The 15635-nt window shown below is 35.4% G+C and overlaps 2 protein-coding genes across 4 annotated transcripts; both read right to left on the reverse strand.

The window, feature by feature from the left end:
* Positions 1–783: 783 nt before the first annotated feature.
* LOC103489203 (phosphatidylinositol 4-kinase gamma 5) lies at positions 784–4558 on the reverse strand. 2 transcript variants are annotated; one of them, XM_008448258.3, is made up of 3 exons: positions 4175–4505; positions 3842–4017; positions 784–3384 (listed from the first exon to the last, which is right to left on the reverse strand). In XM_008448258.3, exon 3 carries the CDS (start codon positions 3096–3098, stop codon positions 1161–1163), a length of 1938 nt encoding a protein of 645 aa, XP_008446480.1. In that variant the 5' UTR covers positions 3099–3384; positions 3842–4017; positions 4175–4505; the 3' UTR covers positions 784–1160. The 2 variants fall into 2 exon arrangements, with proteins under 2 accessions (XP_008446480.1, XP_008446479.1); XM_008448257.3 differs by lacking the exon at positions 3842–4017 and having other exon boundaries at positions 4175–4558.
* A 5059-nt stretch (positions 4559–9617) lies between these two features.
* LOC103489202 (uncharacterized) lies at positions 9618–15481 on the reverse strand. 2 transcript variants are annotated; one of them, XR_007824387.1, is made up of 13 exons: positions 15018–15481; positions 14764–14930; positions 14254–14476; positions 14016–14161; positions 13692–13897; positions 13391–13525; positions 13171–13299; positions 12350–12762; positions 11989–12208; positions 11240–11433; positions 10881–11121; positions 10173–10246; positions 9618–10099 (listed from the first exon to the last, which is right to left on the reverse strand). XR_007824387.1 is itself a non-coding variant. In XM_051091120.1 (12 exons), the coding sequence occupies exons 1-11, from the start codon at positions 15410–15412 to the stop codon at positions 10923–10925; spliced, it is 2427 nt and encodes an 808-aa protein (XP_050947077.1). In that variant the 5' UTR covers positions 15413–15481; the 3' UTR covers positions 9618–10246; positions 10881–10922. The 2 variants fall into 2 exon arrangements, 1 of the variants encoding a protein (XP_050947077.1); XM_051091120.1 differs by having other exon boundaries at positions 9618–10246.
* Between the last annotated feature and the right edge of the window lie 154 nt (positions 15482–15635).

A 15635-nucleotide genomic window follows, 5' to 3' on the forward strand; every position in this document is an offset into this window, starting at 1 on the left:
TTTGTTAGATTAAAGAATGAAATCCGACTATGTCTCTTTTGTAGATTAAAGAATGAAATCCAACGAAAAAAATTAAGGTAGTCCGACTAAGAAACTAATATAAATATTGATTCAATATCATCGTCGCAGATGGATCATCAAACAACCAGTTGGTACAAGAAGGAACACCATGTCAAAAAAGGATGAGCCAAACAATGAAAAAGGAAGAAAATAACTCGAACCTAATCACTCATCTATGGGGCCCAAAATGATCGATGATATTTCTTTAATGATCATGGTGATTCTTCTTTGTTTCTTCTTTTTATGCACTGAAGAGTGGCTTTAATCATAATTTTTTCCCCAATAATTAATACTTAATACACCAGGGAACATGACTCCTGTCCTTGTCGGATTATACAGGTTCAAAGGGCTGAGCATTACTGAGAAAAAAAAAAGAGAAAAAACCGACATGACGGCATGAAAGAGATCAAAAAAAGCAGTCTATGGACGGCAGCCAACTGTATTTAAAGGAAAGGTGAGGCAATACAATCAAAAGGTCCTGAGAATATCAACTATTATATAGAAGCATGCCAACAAATATATTTTAAGTAATTAAAGTAGCTTAATTCTAATTATTCGAAGATTTCTCCACTAAAGTAGCTAAATTATTCTCCAAACTAAGCATAATGATGAAGTCTACAAGAATAAGGAGTCAACAAAAAGAAGTATGGCATCATAGATGGGTGTGTGTATATATATCATATTGGCAAACTGCATCTTGGCTGAAGAAAAAGATTATAAGAATAAAGTTAAAGCAGGTACAGAACATAAAGTACCCTATTTACATTGCACCTCTTTTTTCAGGGTTTTAAGTTGCATACAATTTATTTATGAAACAAGTTTCACAAGTCAAAGGGGAAGAAGAAGAAGAAGGGTAGGGAAATACCAAGGAATACAAACAATTCTACTCAGCTGGTCTCACTTAGCTGATGAGAAGAATATATACAGCAAGTTCCTCAAACTGAGCTCCAACTATGAGCCCTATTATCTCGAGGGATTAAAAGCCACAATGCAAAGCCAATCCTAATACTGAGTCGTCGATCACTTCCATAATTCTAATGCTATTATATAATATCTATAATGCTCTATCACAGCAACACACTGAATTGAACCTCATCATCTCAAAACTGGCAAGAAGTACCAAGTCTCTGCCTCTGCCTCTGCCCGAGCACCGCAGATTTGCGTTTGGCAAATGCTGGGCGGAGCAGCTCGGGGAATTTATCCAGAAAAAGTGACCACTCTTCCTCATTCATATCCCCGAGCTTAACAAAGCTGACACTTGGAGGAAACTGCTCATTTGCACTCCTGTGCCCTGCAGATGTGTTGGTAATATATCCATATTCAGGCTTTGTGACCTGGTACTTTTGGTTTTTCTGATTCTTATCACCCAGTATGGTATTCTTGAGAGACATAGAAAGCTTTGACACGACAGAAATGGGTTCAGAAGGAAGAAAGGCAGCTGTTTCTCCTTGCTCCTCCCCTCCACTATCTTCGCCCTCCTCTTCGATGCTTTCCTCCAATTTTGAGAGTGGATTGCGTCCATGCAGGCTTCCAAGTCCACCAAACTGGTAATGTGACCAGCCTAAACACTGATCCGCCGCCATACCTGAGCTATAATCTAATTCTCCATCCTCACAGTCTAAATCAAACTGGAATTCCTCATTGCTCCAATCAGAAGTGGGAGAAGAGAACTCCCTTTCAGCTATGATCTGCCTAGCCTCAAGACATACTAACTCAAGTTCACTGGGTTCCTCCTCTCCACTACGAAATTCTCTGCTCATCATCTCACCAATTTCAGCAAGACAGAGACCAGAAGCAGCAGCTTCCTTCAGAAAAATTGTACACAGTACCAAAACCCGAAGGCAAGCTTCACGAATCATGGGTAGCTCCATCCTAAGCATCTCGCAGTCTTTGATTGGATCAAGATTTTCAATATACTTGAGCTCATCATCTGAAAATGGGATTGATGCTTGTGGCCAATGAATCCACTCAAAGTATGGATCCTCTAATGTCTCCGGCAAACAAAGACCGTGATCTATAGGAATAAGCTCCACTTGTCCAAACCTTCCTATTCCATCAAGTTTCCGAACTAAGAGATTCCCAGCATGCCTATCCGTATTAAAAATCCTAATATCTAGAATACCTATACGATGAACTGCAGCGACGGGGAAGCTAGAAGTCCCATGATCACTGGCATCAAAATCATGTGGAATGAATTGCTGGAAGGAAGCAATTTTACTAACTGACTTCTTCTTGTGAGCCTGAGGCTTGTTACCATTCACCCAATCATTCACATTGAAGATTGAGTGAGTGATCTTCACCAAGGCTGTCGGAGGCACGTTTGCAAAATGCTCATAGTCAAGAAGATAAGCGGCAACCTCTCTGAATCCAGTCTCACCAACGCGCACAGAACGTTTAAAACCAGGTTGTCCAAGAGCTTTTCCAACAAAACCTTTTGGATTATTTGGAGCAAAAGGCTCTTCATCAGTTGGCTTCACAATTGCCACACTTTCACCTTTCCCATTCCTAAAATAGTATGCACCTCCAAGCCCACTGTGAACAGGAATCGGATCAATACCCAACTTGATAGCTTTCACAATCTCTTTGACCAACCGTTTTGTGCCAGAAAAACGATCTGAATGCCCCAATATCTCAATAGGTCCACTCTGGTCTCTAAGCCGGAGATCTTTCCCAGTGGGTGAGAGACATGGAGTAGATGAGCTTCTGTGCAAGAGATTTCTCGTGAGCAGAAGGGGAGAATCATTTCGAATGGCACTAAGATCATTCTTTAGTATCACATCCCCAAATGTCAGCGAGCTCTCCTCTGTGGGAATATTGAGAGCAAGCTGCAACCTCCTTTTCACCGTATGAGCATTGTCATTACGATCTAATTCCATTCCCAGGACACATCCCGTATCAGTTTGCACAAAAACTTGTCTCCTTCCAACAGGCTGTTTTTCATCTCTTCCATTTTTCGAGTGGTAATCCCTGCTGAGTGGGCTCTTGAGTGCTGCAACTGCCATTTGAGTTTGAACTGGACTGTCCAACTTCCGTGACATTAAAAATGAAAGAAAAGGAGGACGTGTTTGCAGCCAAAGACTGAAATGGCCAAGGAAGAGAATGAAATCCCTCCCGAGAAGGCGCCCAACTCAAAACAGAATGCTGGTTGAAAAGAACCAGAGTCTAAACTCCCGAATAATCATCAATAGATAGAAGAAGCCTCAATCCTAGACATCGTTCTCAAAGAAACAAAGCCCCGTGACCGAAACGGAACCACAGACAAAAGGATACAGCCGAAAACTACACCTACAGATCCATTTCGCCAGATTCACAGCAACAGATGATCTGCGGAAATAACAAAAAGACATAAAAATCAACACTTGACCACAAGAAGCAAGAATATCAATACAGAATTAACTTCCAATGGATCAGTACCCAAAAAAAAGAAGGTGAATTTATCTAGACTCGACAATAAGAACCCCCAAGCCACGAGCTGAGAAATTGATTTGAAAAAAAAAATCATACACCAAGAACACAAACTGATGCATTATTTACGGTCCTTCCCCATAAGAAACCAAAATTTATCGTAAGACCACAATATCTATATTTGCAGAATTCCGGTAGAATGAACTCCCCATTCTTCGTTTAGCTAACACGTCGTCCAGACTTTAACAAAAAGAGAAAAAGACGAACAGTGTTCGCCATTTAAGTAAAAAGTTCAAAGGCGCCGGAGCAAAAAATTTTCAAAAATAGATTCTTCCAGAGATAGAGAAAGAGGAAGAAGAAGGATCTCTTCTCTAACCACTTCATCGTGTAAGCAAACAAATGATCGGAACGAGATCCTCATTCGAACAAATCCCAACAGTAAAACGAAATCTGTGAAAGATGCACCCCTTCCTCCCCCCTCCCCCGTCCCCTCGGGGCAGGAGAGAAGATCCAAAAGAGACCAAGCTCAATACGACGTTCTGGAGTGGAAGACTGATCAGAGAAATGAAATTCAACAATGAGAAACAAGTAAAGAAAAAGAATCATTCATTGAACACATACTCATTAAAATTAAAATTAAAAAAAAAAAAAAAAAAAACGGATAACCATTACACGGTAAGAATTACGAAATCAGAAAGAAAAAACTCACCGGAATTTTATAGATCTTTCAAGATCCAAGCAAAAAAGAAGGAATCAGATTCACCACCAAAACTCGTCGCTATCTGTTAACCGATGCGGCAAAAGAAAATGAGATGGCTTCAATGAATCAAAATGAAAATCAAAATCAAAATCAAATCCAAGAAGATTGCAGCAGCAAAGAATCGTCCGAGCAAGAACGCAAACTCAGACAAAAATCCCTTCGCCCAATTTGCCCCCCTTCGCTTTTCGTTGTTCCCGTTCGCTGTGTTTTTGAGTTAATGTCTTATTGCCTCTGAGGAATTCATTCGGCTTCTGGGAACGTTCTTTCTTTAACTAGAGTGAGAGAAGCATGGTTAAAATAACTAACCCTGGTTAGATGCCGACCCACTCTCTGGCTATGCCCTTTGCGATTCGAACACTCTGGAAGGGGAGGGAGGGCCGTTGGATGGTGAGAAATATATGGAAATAAGGACCGTAGGATGAAAAAGAGATGGTGACGTGGAGATAAGAGACTCGTGAATGACGTGGCAAAGGGGTCAGCATCGAATGGCGAGACACCTGGTGTCATCACCGAGTGGGTAGGACGGGGCATTCTGTTTTGGGTTTGGGCTTTCGAATCTCTACTTCTGTGTACTACCTAGTTTTCTGCCCGTTCTGACCGTCGGTTTTAACGACCACTCAATTTACCAAAATCCCCCCCCATCCCCTATGTACTTTTCTGCTTTTTCCTTTGAATATATCTTAATCCTTACTTACATTAAAAAAAGCACAAATTTTGTAGATATCATTTCTAAAATTTGCTTTCACTTGTCAACTTAAACTTTTCAATAAATTAATCGTTTAACTTATTTTCTTAAACTTTTCAATAAATTAATCGTTTTAACTTATTATCGGTAGTGGTTTATGAAAGTATTGTATGGATTTGTTCGTGACTTAACTAAATAAAAAATAAAATATCTCTAAAGCCAAATATATTGTTTTGTTTTAATATCTTAATCTTAACTAAATAAAAAACAAATATTTACATGCAAAAGTACTCAACAGACTAACGATTTAAATATTTGTCCGTGTAATAATATCAATTTTATAGCATGAGATTTGATAGATTTTAACGGATTGAGGATTTCTTTTATTTAATTTAAAAGTTAGTTATTTTTAAAAAATTTAGAATCTTTAATAGTTTTTTTAAAGTATTTTGAAACAAGTTTTATAAAAGTATTTAAATGAAAATTATTCTTTTTATCAACAATTCAAACTGTCCTAAATTTTGTTCAAATTGCACAAAGCAAATAGAAACATAATTTACGTTCTTTATGTAAAAATTAGAATTCCTCTACGATCGTTTTCTTAGTATTTTAGTTTCAAATTTAAAGTTATAAACTTTAGTCAAATTTCTTATAAGCTCCTTAATTTTTAGATTTATTTTTCCACTCTAAGCTTACATTTTTTCTTAAAATTGGAGCTCAATTATTCATCTCTATATATATATAATCTTCAAAATGTCAAATTCGTTTTTAAATTAAAATAAATTTAGTAATTTCTTTACTTATTATTTGTTATTATCTTGTGACCTCATTTCATCCATCAAATTTTCAACACATATATGTCCTCAATACATCAGCATGTTATCCTACTACATTAAATAATAGGCTAAACCTTCAAGATAATGAAAAGGACATTCAAAAATGAAAAAAAAATCAATAATATATATCCATTTAAACTATAAATTACATATCGATGAAAAGTAAATAACAACGAAAAATTAACAAAAGCCAAATTATTTGATTAACAAACGTTTTGATTTTTGTATGTACAACAATTGACTATGAATTAGACTAACTTCATGGTCATATTTTAATATCTGTAAATTTACTTATATGACCCCATACAAATGGAAATGATGAGATGTGGCCCAGTTTTGTTCCATCTTTACTTGAGGAAATCATTTAAAAACTTTGATAGAGTGTGAGAATTGAAGGAAAGTAAGTAAATAAACTCAAGGAATAGAGAGTTGGCAAATCAATAAAGCATATATATTAATTAATTACAAGGTTTAAGTGATTTGGTTACGTTATTAAACAAAGCATTTAAATAATATGATGTTTGGGATTATATTAAAATAATAATAAATTTGTTTTATGAATAGACTAAAGCCCTAAATTACCAAAATGTCCCGGAGGACTAATGTAATTTTGCAAATGCACTTTTTAATGATTGAAAAAGCAGTTTTCGATTAATTTTTTTCAAAAAAAAAAAAAGAAAAAAAGAAAAACGCTTTTTTCAAATTATAATAATCATTTTTGTAATATATATTGTTGGGGTTTTGATAATTGAGAAAATGGTGGTTTTATGAAAGGCAGGCCAGCTGGCTGTGAAAATGACCTGTCAATGTCAATTCTATCATTATCTTTCAATTTGACCGTCAACGCTTTCATTCTTCTCCTTCTTCTTTTTCTTAAAAAAAAATACCCTTCATAGTAAAAATATCTACACAAATTTTATATTAGCTGAGTTACGATGGTAATAAAGTCTTTTCAAAAATATAAAAATGTTTCAACGTTACTTTGACTCGTATATTTTTTACTTTAGTTCATTCTGTTTTCTAAAAGGTAATTATTAATTTTAATATTTGAGTCACTCCATTCTTATAATTTTCAAAATATTCATTTTTGGTCTTTCGTAGTTTTAACTTTGGTTTATTTTTATTATTTTGTTATCGATCTTCAGCATATCAAAAATTTCAATACATGAAAAGGTTAAAAAAAATTAAAATAAACAAAAATTGAAAGTAGCAAAAAAAAAAGAAAAAAATATATATAGAGAGAGGGAGATTAAAATTGAAGGGCAGGTGGAGGTTAGAGAAGAAAGAGATAGGGTGAGTTTGACCAATGAGAATGAGAGAGTGGAGCTGAGTCAGAGTCCACGCATGAACGAGAATTACACGTGCCATTTCGGGATCACACGCTGGGAATACAATCTTACTTGTAAAATTCCAAAATTTTGGTATCCTACGTGTTGGTATTATCCTCCCACGTGTCCTTTGATTCTTCGAAACCGCGGCGTGGACACGACAATCCTTCCCCCGCGGTTTTCTTCCTTTCAATCCTTCAATTTATTACTTTCTTTTCTTTGTATATTTTATTATTCAAGAAACCTTAATTTTTTTTTCTTTTTCTAATTGGTCCAAAGAGGTTGAAATTTAATTTTCCATCTCATCATAATTGTTCAACTTTAACGATTAAAAATAAAATGTAATTTGTTTTAAAAGGATAAAACGGTTGAAAATGTCTAAATACGTATTTGTTAAAGTAAATTTGACACGATTGTATTGTAAATCGTTTTAGTTGTCTTTTATGGAATGTAAGATCAAAATAATTTAGATATTAAATTAATGTTTAGAAAAATAATTGCACCAATCCTAAACCCTTCTTATTAGCAATTAGTTTCTGGATATGTTTTTATGGACCCAAGGTAAAAGTGAATTATTCCGTAGTGATACAAACACTCACAATAGTAGAAAATAATTTGACTAAATTTATTAAATTTGAAAATTCTCATAAATATGTAATAAATTCAATAACAAGTTTTGATAAAATTAACTTTAAACATAGGAATTAAATTGAACATTTAAAAAAATTGGAATAAAAGGAAAATCAATTTATAGAAAGAAGCAAAGTGAGTGACAAGTCAGCCCATGGTTTCTGTTTTTAAGAGTATTTTGTAAAGCAATATTTTATATATAGAGATTATTCATTGAAATCCAAATTCTCAGTCTACCCAAATTATTATTATTATCTAATTTGAAAAAGTACGAAAAGGTAAGATATTTTGTCATATGAAAAAGAATAAAAAAGGACAAGCTATTAATAAAAGGAATTATCACGTCTCACAAATCATGATTTAACATATGCTACTTTATCATGGTGTTTGAGTAAATGTTTATCTTCATCTTTGTAATTCTTTCATTCATAGTGATCAAGTCTGTGGTAAAACATCATAACTGTTACTTACCAATTTTTGGACAGGGTAAGGGCAGAAGCTTTGTGTGGCACCGATCATAATTTGTTATAAAAGTAGAGTATATGATCAACCTATATCGGTATTGGTGCTTGTTATACACACTCCAATGTTTTCAAGTTAGAGAATAACAAAGTATGGAAGCTAAGGAGAGTTTGAGAGTTGAAAGTAAGTTATTTCTTGTGAGGTCACTATGATATATTTATAGAGAAAGTTGACATAGGGCGTTTCTTAGAAGTTTTTGGATTACTTTAAGTAGATAACCTATTGGACCAAAGGACGTGCTAGTGCTAGGGTCTTTTTCGGTCGAGCATCTACACGGATTATGTCTTGGACTAAAAGTGTCACTTTGGAGAGGAACTTGTGTAAAACATTCCCTATTGAACATTTGGCAAGAGTTGATCATGACACCCATGGTAATAAATTTCGAAAGTTTTCTTTGTTTCTAGATTTTTAAAAGAATAACTTTAAATTAAATTTTATATCTAATAGTTGTATAGATTTTAAGTTTCTTATTTAATAGATCCCTAATAAATTCAATATGGTTAGAAAAAATCAGTTACTCTATTAGATTATAATTAAATTGTACAAGGAACAAATTTCTAATTAAGTTTATGAATTACATGCTAAATAAAATTAAATTTCCCCCCCTTTTTCCATTTCTCAAGAGGTCCATTTAAAAAAGCTCAAATTGGCATTGGGAGTTATGAGTATACAAAGATGAAATCATATGTAATAGGAGAGATGTAAGATTAGGTTAAGTTTAAATTGGACTTTATGTGGTACTAAAGGCCCAAATGAGGAAGGCCGAGGCTCCACATTGAAACAACCAAGTACTTTGACTCAATTAATTAATGTCAGTTTCTGAATATGAATGAAAATTTGGAACTGACCAAGTATGAGTCAGTGTCAACTAGTAATTGAAAAGATATAATTTGAATAGTGTAGGAGAGGAGTGCTGATATCCATTCAAAGCTAATTAAGCTTGTTCTTCACACTTCAGAGTTAGAGGCTTGAATTTTATCGTAATCAGAGATTCGGAGGTCACTAATTCACTCAATTTCTTTCTGCTATCATTCCATCCCCATGTCAAACTTTAATAATTTGACTTTGATTTATTTGTCACGGGGAGGACAGGTTTCTATCTGCCAACCACATAGCTCGTAGAAAATCAATAGTTAATAAAGGAATTCACAAGAGTTTGACGTTGAATTTCATCTAGTTTAAAATATAAAATGTCGACATCGACGAAATTATCTTTTAAGTTTTAATTTTACAAACAACATGTGGCAAATCAAATAGTTTTCTTGCTTGGGCAAAAAGGAAGAAATTCAAAGAAAGCCTTCTTTAGAAAAAGACACCTACTTTTCTAAGCTCATTGAGCATTGAAATGAAGGTAAGTCCAAAAAAAGGTAGTTTCCATGCTCTACACAACATAAAGAAATATGAACCTTTGGAAAATCAAATTGTCAACAAAGCCGTTTTTCTTTTTCTTGATTGTCAAGCCGCCTCATTTCTTCAGCCTATAAGTATGTGCTAGTGCTAGAAGTAAGAACAAACACAAGTTCTCACTCACCTTAACAATTTTTCAACCAAAAAATTCATACCCAGAATCCCTCCTGTTCTCTACTTCCTAAAAAACGTTTCTTTTCTTCTTCAAGGTCAAACAAATATGGGAGACAAGAAAGAGAATTTGTTTTGGTCAATTATAAAGTCTTTCATTAATTGCTTACTTGGCTTCAATGCTGACGCATCCAAAGCTGCAGCATCTCCATCGGGGCCAGAGGCCGCCATGGTGGCCGCAGCAAAGCATTTCTCTTCTGCTCACAAGGTTCTGTTCAGCTAGTTAAGTGTTCATTTATAAGTCCATGAAGCCGATGTCTACTACTCCATACATGCTTGAGCAAGACACGGTCCTCTGCAGCTTAACTAACATCCATCAGTTCTCAATTTCATCACGTGTCAAAAGTTACTAGTAATAATTTGGGTACCTGAAATCTTGGCTTGACTTGGTTGCCAAGCATGAAAGGCGCAGGTCATCAAGTTATGTAATGTCAAATACCCCCTGTTAAAACATGTATTATTTCAAGATTGTCAACAATTCAATATAAAGTCACAGTTATATATCTGATACATATGATATAATTTAAACTATGCAATATGGTAATTTAAATACACACATCTTTCACTAAGTGTCAACTGATTTAATTAATTCTGTGGTCTCTATCGGCCAAATCAAACAAACGTGTAAGTAATACTTTTCTGAGCGTAAAACTAAATAATGTGATGAGTTTCCATCTAGGTGTTTGTTTGTGATTTGATTAATGGATGGTGTGACATTTAACCTTCAATGCCCTGGCCTAACTAAAAGCAAGCAGCATATAAGATATAGAACATTGTTGATTCGCACTAGATTGAAGAAATTTATAAGCAAAATTTTCAGAAAAGTAAGATAATCTTATGCAAGATGGAATGACAAATGCACAAGTTTATAGAGGCCAGAGGTCAATTTACTAATATAAAACTGAAAAATTAGCAAAAGTGACTGTTTTATGAGGACTACCACCACATCAAAGTGTTTAGCATAGAGAAGCAAAGCTTAAGTATTCGGATGCCAGATTTTATATATCTATATAATTTTGCTTCTTAAAGAGTAAAGAATAAATAGTTGAAGATAAATTTGGGAGATTACTCCTTACCATTCTGGACATTGGAGTTCTTTCATTGCAGTGTGCAAGAGTTTAATCATGGTCAGGAGTTCTGAGGACTTTGATGAGAAATGCGTACTCATAAGCCATCTCTTCACATCCACCATAGAGACCACCTTCACCAAAATGTCCTCCAAGCATATTGGTCTTTAAAATTGCAGAACTTGAACAACGAGAGCATGTAGTGTCTCGAATTTTTGCCACCCACTTAGCAGCTTCCCATACTCCAACCCTGAGGATGAAGTTCAACGATTTCACATATGTTTATTTGAGACCAAAGCATGAAATAACATTTACCTGTTCAAACAAGTATGCTAACGTGATACAGTTGAAAGGAAAAAATAATTTACCTTGCATCATGGAATGACGCTGTGACGAGCATTGAAGGATAACAGCTTCCCTTGGATATATTCTCGTAAGGAGAATAGCTTAAAATAGACTCAAATTGCTTTTGTATTTGTGGGTTTCCGAATTCTTCATAATCCAGAACGGTGAGAGGTAAACTGGGATCCAGTAGGGTGTTACATATGTCGAGAAATGGAACCTGATTAAACATAGCAAACCTTCAATCACCATAAAAAAGAAATCTGAGAGTAACCAAGCAGAGCTTTCGTCCTTTCATTAGAGGAAGTCGGAACATTAAAACTTTGAAAGTCATAGTTTCTCTTCTTGTACATTTCCTTCTTATTGTTTAGTCCATTTCTTCCACCCTGGGTATTGATAGGATCAATCTTATACCTACCTAATAATTATAATGTACAATTGCTTCAATCCTGAATACAACACCTGTTCAACCTCACACAAACTTATTCGGCTTCTAGTCTAGTTGAATCAATTCATCATTTAAATATCTTCAATATCTCCAACTTTTCCAGGAATATCTACCTTTGCTCTCGGTTCATTACCCATGGTGAAACATCCCTTTAACTAATTTAATAGAAACCTTAGCTTGAAATTATAAAGTAAAAAGAACACGACTGAAATTGAATTGCCATTTAAAAACCTTTTACGAATAAAGTAAATAAAACTAGATCCATTTCCAATCTACTTTACAAGATTTGAAGACCAGTGAGGAGGCAAGTGTATGACTCAAACTAACCTTTAAAATGGCCGCACGAAACAGATTGGGATGCATGTTGATAGCAGCCCCAACTAGAAGACCTCCAGCACTGTATCCAATGGAACCCAGTCGATCCTTGTGAACATAACCATTATTAATGAGAAAATTTGCACAAGAGACGAAGTCATGTATTGAGTTTGGTTTCTCAAGCCCATTCCCAGATCTATGCCATGAAGAATCACCACCACCACCTCCACCCCTGCCCACCAAAATCCATGTCAAGTAAAAATTAAAATTCTCATAGGCACAATCAAGGTTTTAAACTGAGTTTCAATTAACAGATAATGAAACAATACAAAGACACACACACACACACACATTATATAACAATAGAACCTACCTGACATCTGCGAACGCCAGCACAAATCCACGGTCAAGTAAACTCAGGCGATAGGGACACCAACTTTTATCCAGGATTTCACCATATGCTCCATACCCTTGTAGAACTCCAGGTGACTGTCCTTTTTGAAAGGTCATTGGGGTATACAAGATGGTCAAGGGTATTCCGATGCCGTCATGTGATGTAACTTCTATCCTTTCGCAACAGTATGCCTCCGAAAAGTCCTTCCAATTTTGGGAATCACAATTTTGGAAGTTTTCTCTTTTGTTTTGTGTGTCTGAAACTTCCTGAACATCCAACGTATCTGGCAGATTTGTTTTAAGTTCAACATCATGCTGGACTTTTACTTCCTCTTGCTGTATGATTGAAAAGGTTCGTTTGGACATGTCATAGTCAACAATCAAATCTGGCATCTGGTGGTTCCAAGAAAACATGGAATTTTTAGAAAGGTTCAAACTTCAAAATAAAGCCAGCAGAGTGGGGTAAATTTAAGTTTAAAACTCTATTCTAAGTACTAATTATGACAGTGTATGCTAGGACATTGAAGATGTTAATGCTCACAAATGTGTAATTTTATCAAAAACTATAGGGAAAATTAATTTTTAGCTGCTTTATTGCAAGAGGCATAAGAAGCAAATAATTCCATAAATTTATCATGATTTACTAGATAAAACTGACCTTCAGAGTAGGACAATTTATCATGATTCAAAGGAAACAAAAATAAGGGAGAAGAAAGTAGAACCACTCAATAGACAATCAGATATAAGTACGTGCTAAGATATTTCATGCACATGCAAATATGTAAAATTACAAAGTAATACCACTGGTGATGAGAGCACCACACGGTATGATGAGCTCATGAAGTCATGGTTTGATCCTGGAGCTACGCTGCAGGAATTTGAGGGAAGAGGGAAAAACCATGGGTCAAGTTTCTCAATCTCCAAGTGATGCTGCAGTACAAGTAGAATGATATGATATACAGGAATTGTTATACTGATGCTAATTTAACCATAAAGCAAGCCAAGAAAGACAAACCCATACGTTATCATCAGCATCTAAAGGCAAATTGATTGAACATAACATAGAAACACCATTCTTATTGACAAAAAGCACAAGATGTCCACTGAAAATATCCATGTCCTGTATACTGAAATCTTCACTCTGAAGGACGATATCCTATAATACACACACATGACAAAGTATGTGGAAAATGAAAAAGGAGATTAGTTGAGTGGAAGTAACTAAAAAATTAAAACTAAATTAAAACAGACACACACGCACACAGTTGATAAAAGAAGGGACACTGAGATCAGATGTGGAACAAATGTAGCATAAAAGTAACCTGCCAATCTGCTGACTTAATATCTTCAACTCGACATCGAGCTACATAATAATCTTCTTCCAAGCAATCCACATTCTTTTCAAGAGGAGCATTTGTTAGGATATAAAAGAAACCATGATGATGTTCCAAAAAGTATTGAATACCAGGAATGCGTTCGTGTATTCTTTGCAATCCACCTAATGAATTGTTAGCATCAATGATATAAACCTGGATAAAACAAACCAGTAAAGTTTCAGAATAGAAGTCTTAAGTTGGCTTAAATAAAATCTCCCTAAGAGAAAAAAGATAGAAAAAGGAGAAAAAATTGAAATAGGTAAGTTCCTTCCTCAGACGAAGTCCTCGAGTTTGAATTCACAGTTACGAACTTCCCATCTTTTGTGCTTGTTATGTCTACACAATAGTTGGGATCATTTTCAACGAACACCGAGACATCCTCTGTGTCATTAAATCCAACTTTTGTGCAGAAAACCCTGTCAAATGTTAAGGCAGCAGCAAAAAAGAAGAAATGTCAGATATATGTATTTCTTAAAAAAAAATGCTAAGAACGTTGACAAAAGTTTGCCTGTAAGGTCGCTGATTCTCATCTGCTTGTGTATAGAAAAGCATCCTGCCTTCTTCCGCCCAAGCCAAACTTACAACTCCCTCCTTCTGTAACTTGGGAATTATCAGTCCATTTCTCAGGTCTTTAATCTGGAGCATGAAGTGTTCATCGCCAGTAATATCAACTGTATATGCTAGAAAGTTATGGTCTGGTGAAACACGACAAGTTCCCACGTGAACATAGCCTACAATTGTGAGCAACACAACGTCAAATTTAATGAAATGCCATAATTCTCATAACAGAAAGTAGGATCGAAAATGAAAACTCCTCGATAAACACAGTGAACCAATCATCAGTAATGTATTACCCAAAAAAGAAAATGGCATTTACGACTTATACAAACAATAGTGAAGTATTTGTAGCTCTTTCACTGTTCATAATTCAGATAGAACATGATGAAGAACGATTTTCAGTACACTTTATAGCTCAACATAGGCACAAATAAAATAGAAAATAACTCAATAAACTTACCGTATTGTTTAGCAATTTCATTCCAATCAAGCAATACTTGTTCTTCCTTCCCAAAATTCCCTTTACCAAATTGTAAAATTTTCTTAAACCAACTGCTTTTCTCATTCTGTAACCTACGGCATAGAACTGGGTATTCCTTCCCATCCGGAATGTATTGGTAGTAAAACCTAATAAGGTGCATCGATAAATTCAGCTTCAACCACGTTCAACGAAATTAAAAAGTATGAGATTGGGAGTAGGAGAAAAGAGCAGACCAGGGTCCCCAAGGCTCAGGGGGAGTGGAAACCTTGGAGGGAATTCGACCCGTCATCTCGGAGAAGAGCTGCCGCTGTAGAACCCGAGTGTCGGCCATGAATGCTTCAGCATACAGGTTTTCTTGACGGAGATAGTCAGAAAAATCAGGGTCGTGGGTGTTGGACATCCAGTGGTAGGGATCTTGCAGCGTAACGCCATGAACAGAGTGAGTGAAAGGGAGTTTTTTAGGAGAAGGTGGGGACTGGGGAGGGAATGAGAAGATGGGTTGTTGTTGTTTGCAGAAGGAGGAGAATGACAAAGAAGAAAGGAAGAATTTTGTAATGGAGGATTTGGGTTTTAGAAGAGACTTGAGAGCCATTGCGGCATTGCTTGAGTGAAAATGGAGGCGCGCCATTAATATTAGTGTCGTCGGTTGTCGTGAAAACTCATACTACATTAATTTCGATAGGTGACCATTACCCCTTCGTAAATTGAAACTGTCTTTTTTAGCCAATCCACGATGGTTTTTGAATGATATATGTATAGCTAATATTATTTGAAAATCGTTTGTTTTCTAACAATCCTTCCACCACAAATTCATCTACGGACTTTATAAAATGTTTCAAATTTGTAACAAA

This window comes from Cucumis melo, chromosome 10, assembly GCF_025177605.1.
Source record: "Cucumis melo cultivar AY chromosome 10, USDA_Cmelo_AY_1.0, whole genome shotgun sequence".
NCBI lineage: Eukaryota > Viridiplantae > Streptophyta > Magnoliopsida > Cucurbitales > Cucurbitaceae > Cucumis > Cucumis melo.

Bases quoted from the DNA above. Each gene is read 5' to 3' on its own strand.
- LOC103489203 (XM_008448257.3), bottom strand. From the start codon at position 3,098: ATGTCACGGAAGTTGGACAGTCCAGTTCAAACTCAAATGGCAGTTGCA.
- LOC103489202 (XM_051091120.1), bottom strand. From the start codon at position 15,412: ATGGCGCGCCTCCATTTTCACTCAAGCAATGCCGCAATGGCTCTCAAG. The intron at 14,477-14,763 runs GTAAGTTTATTG...TCACAATTGTAG, and splicing joins TGAAATTGCTAAACAATACG to GCTATGTTCACGTGGGAACT. The intron at 14,162-14,253 runs GCAAACTTTTGT...AACATTTGACAG, and splicing joins GAGAATCAGCGACCTTACAG to GGTTTTCTGCACAAAAGTTG.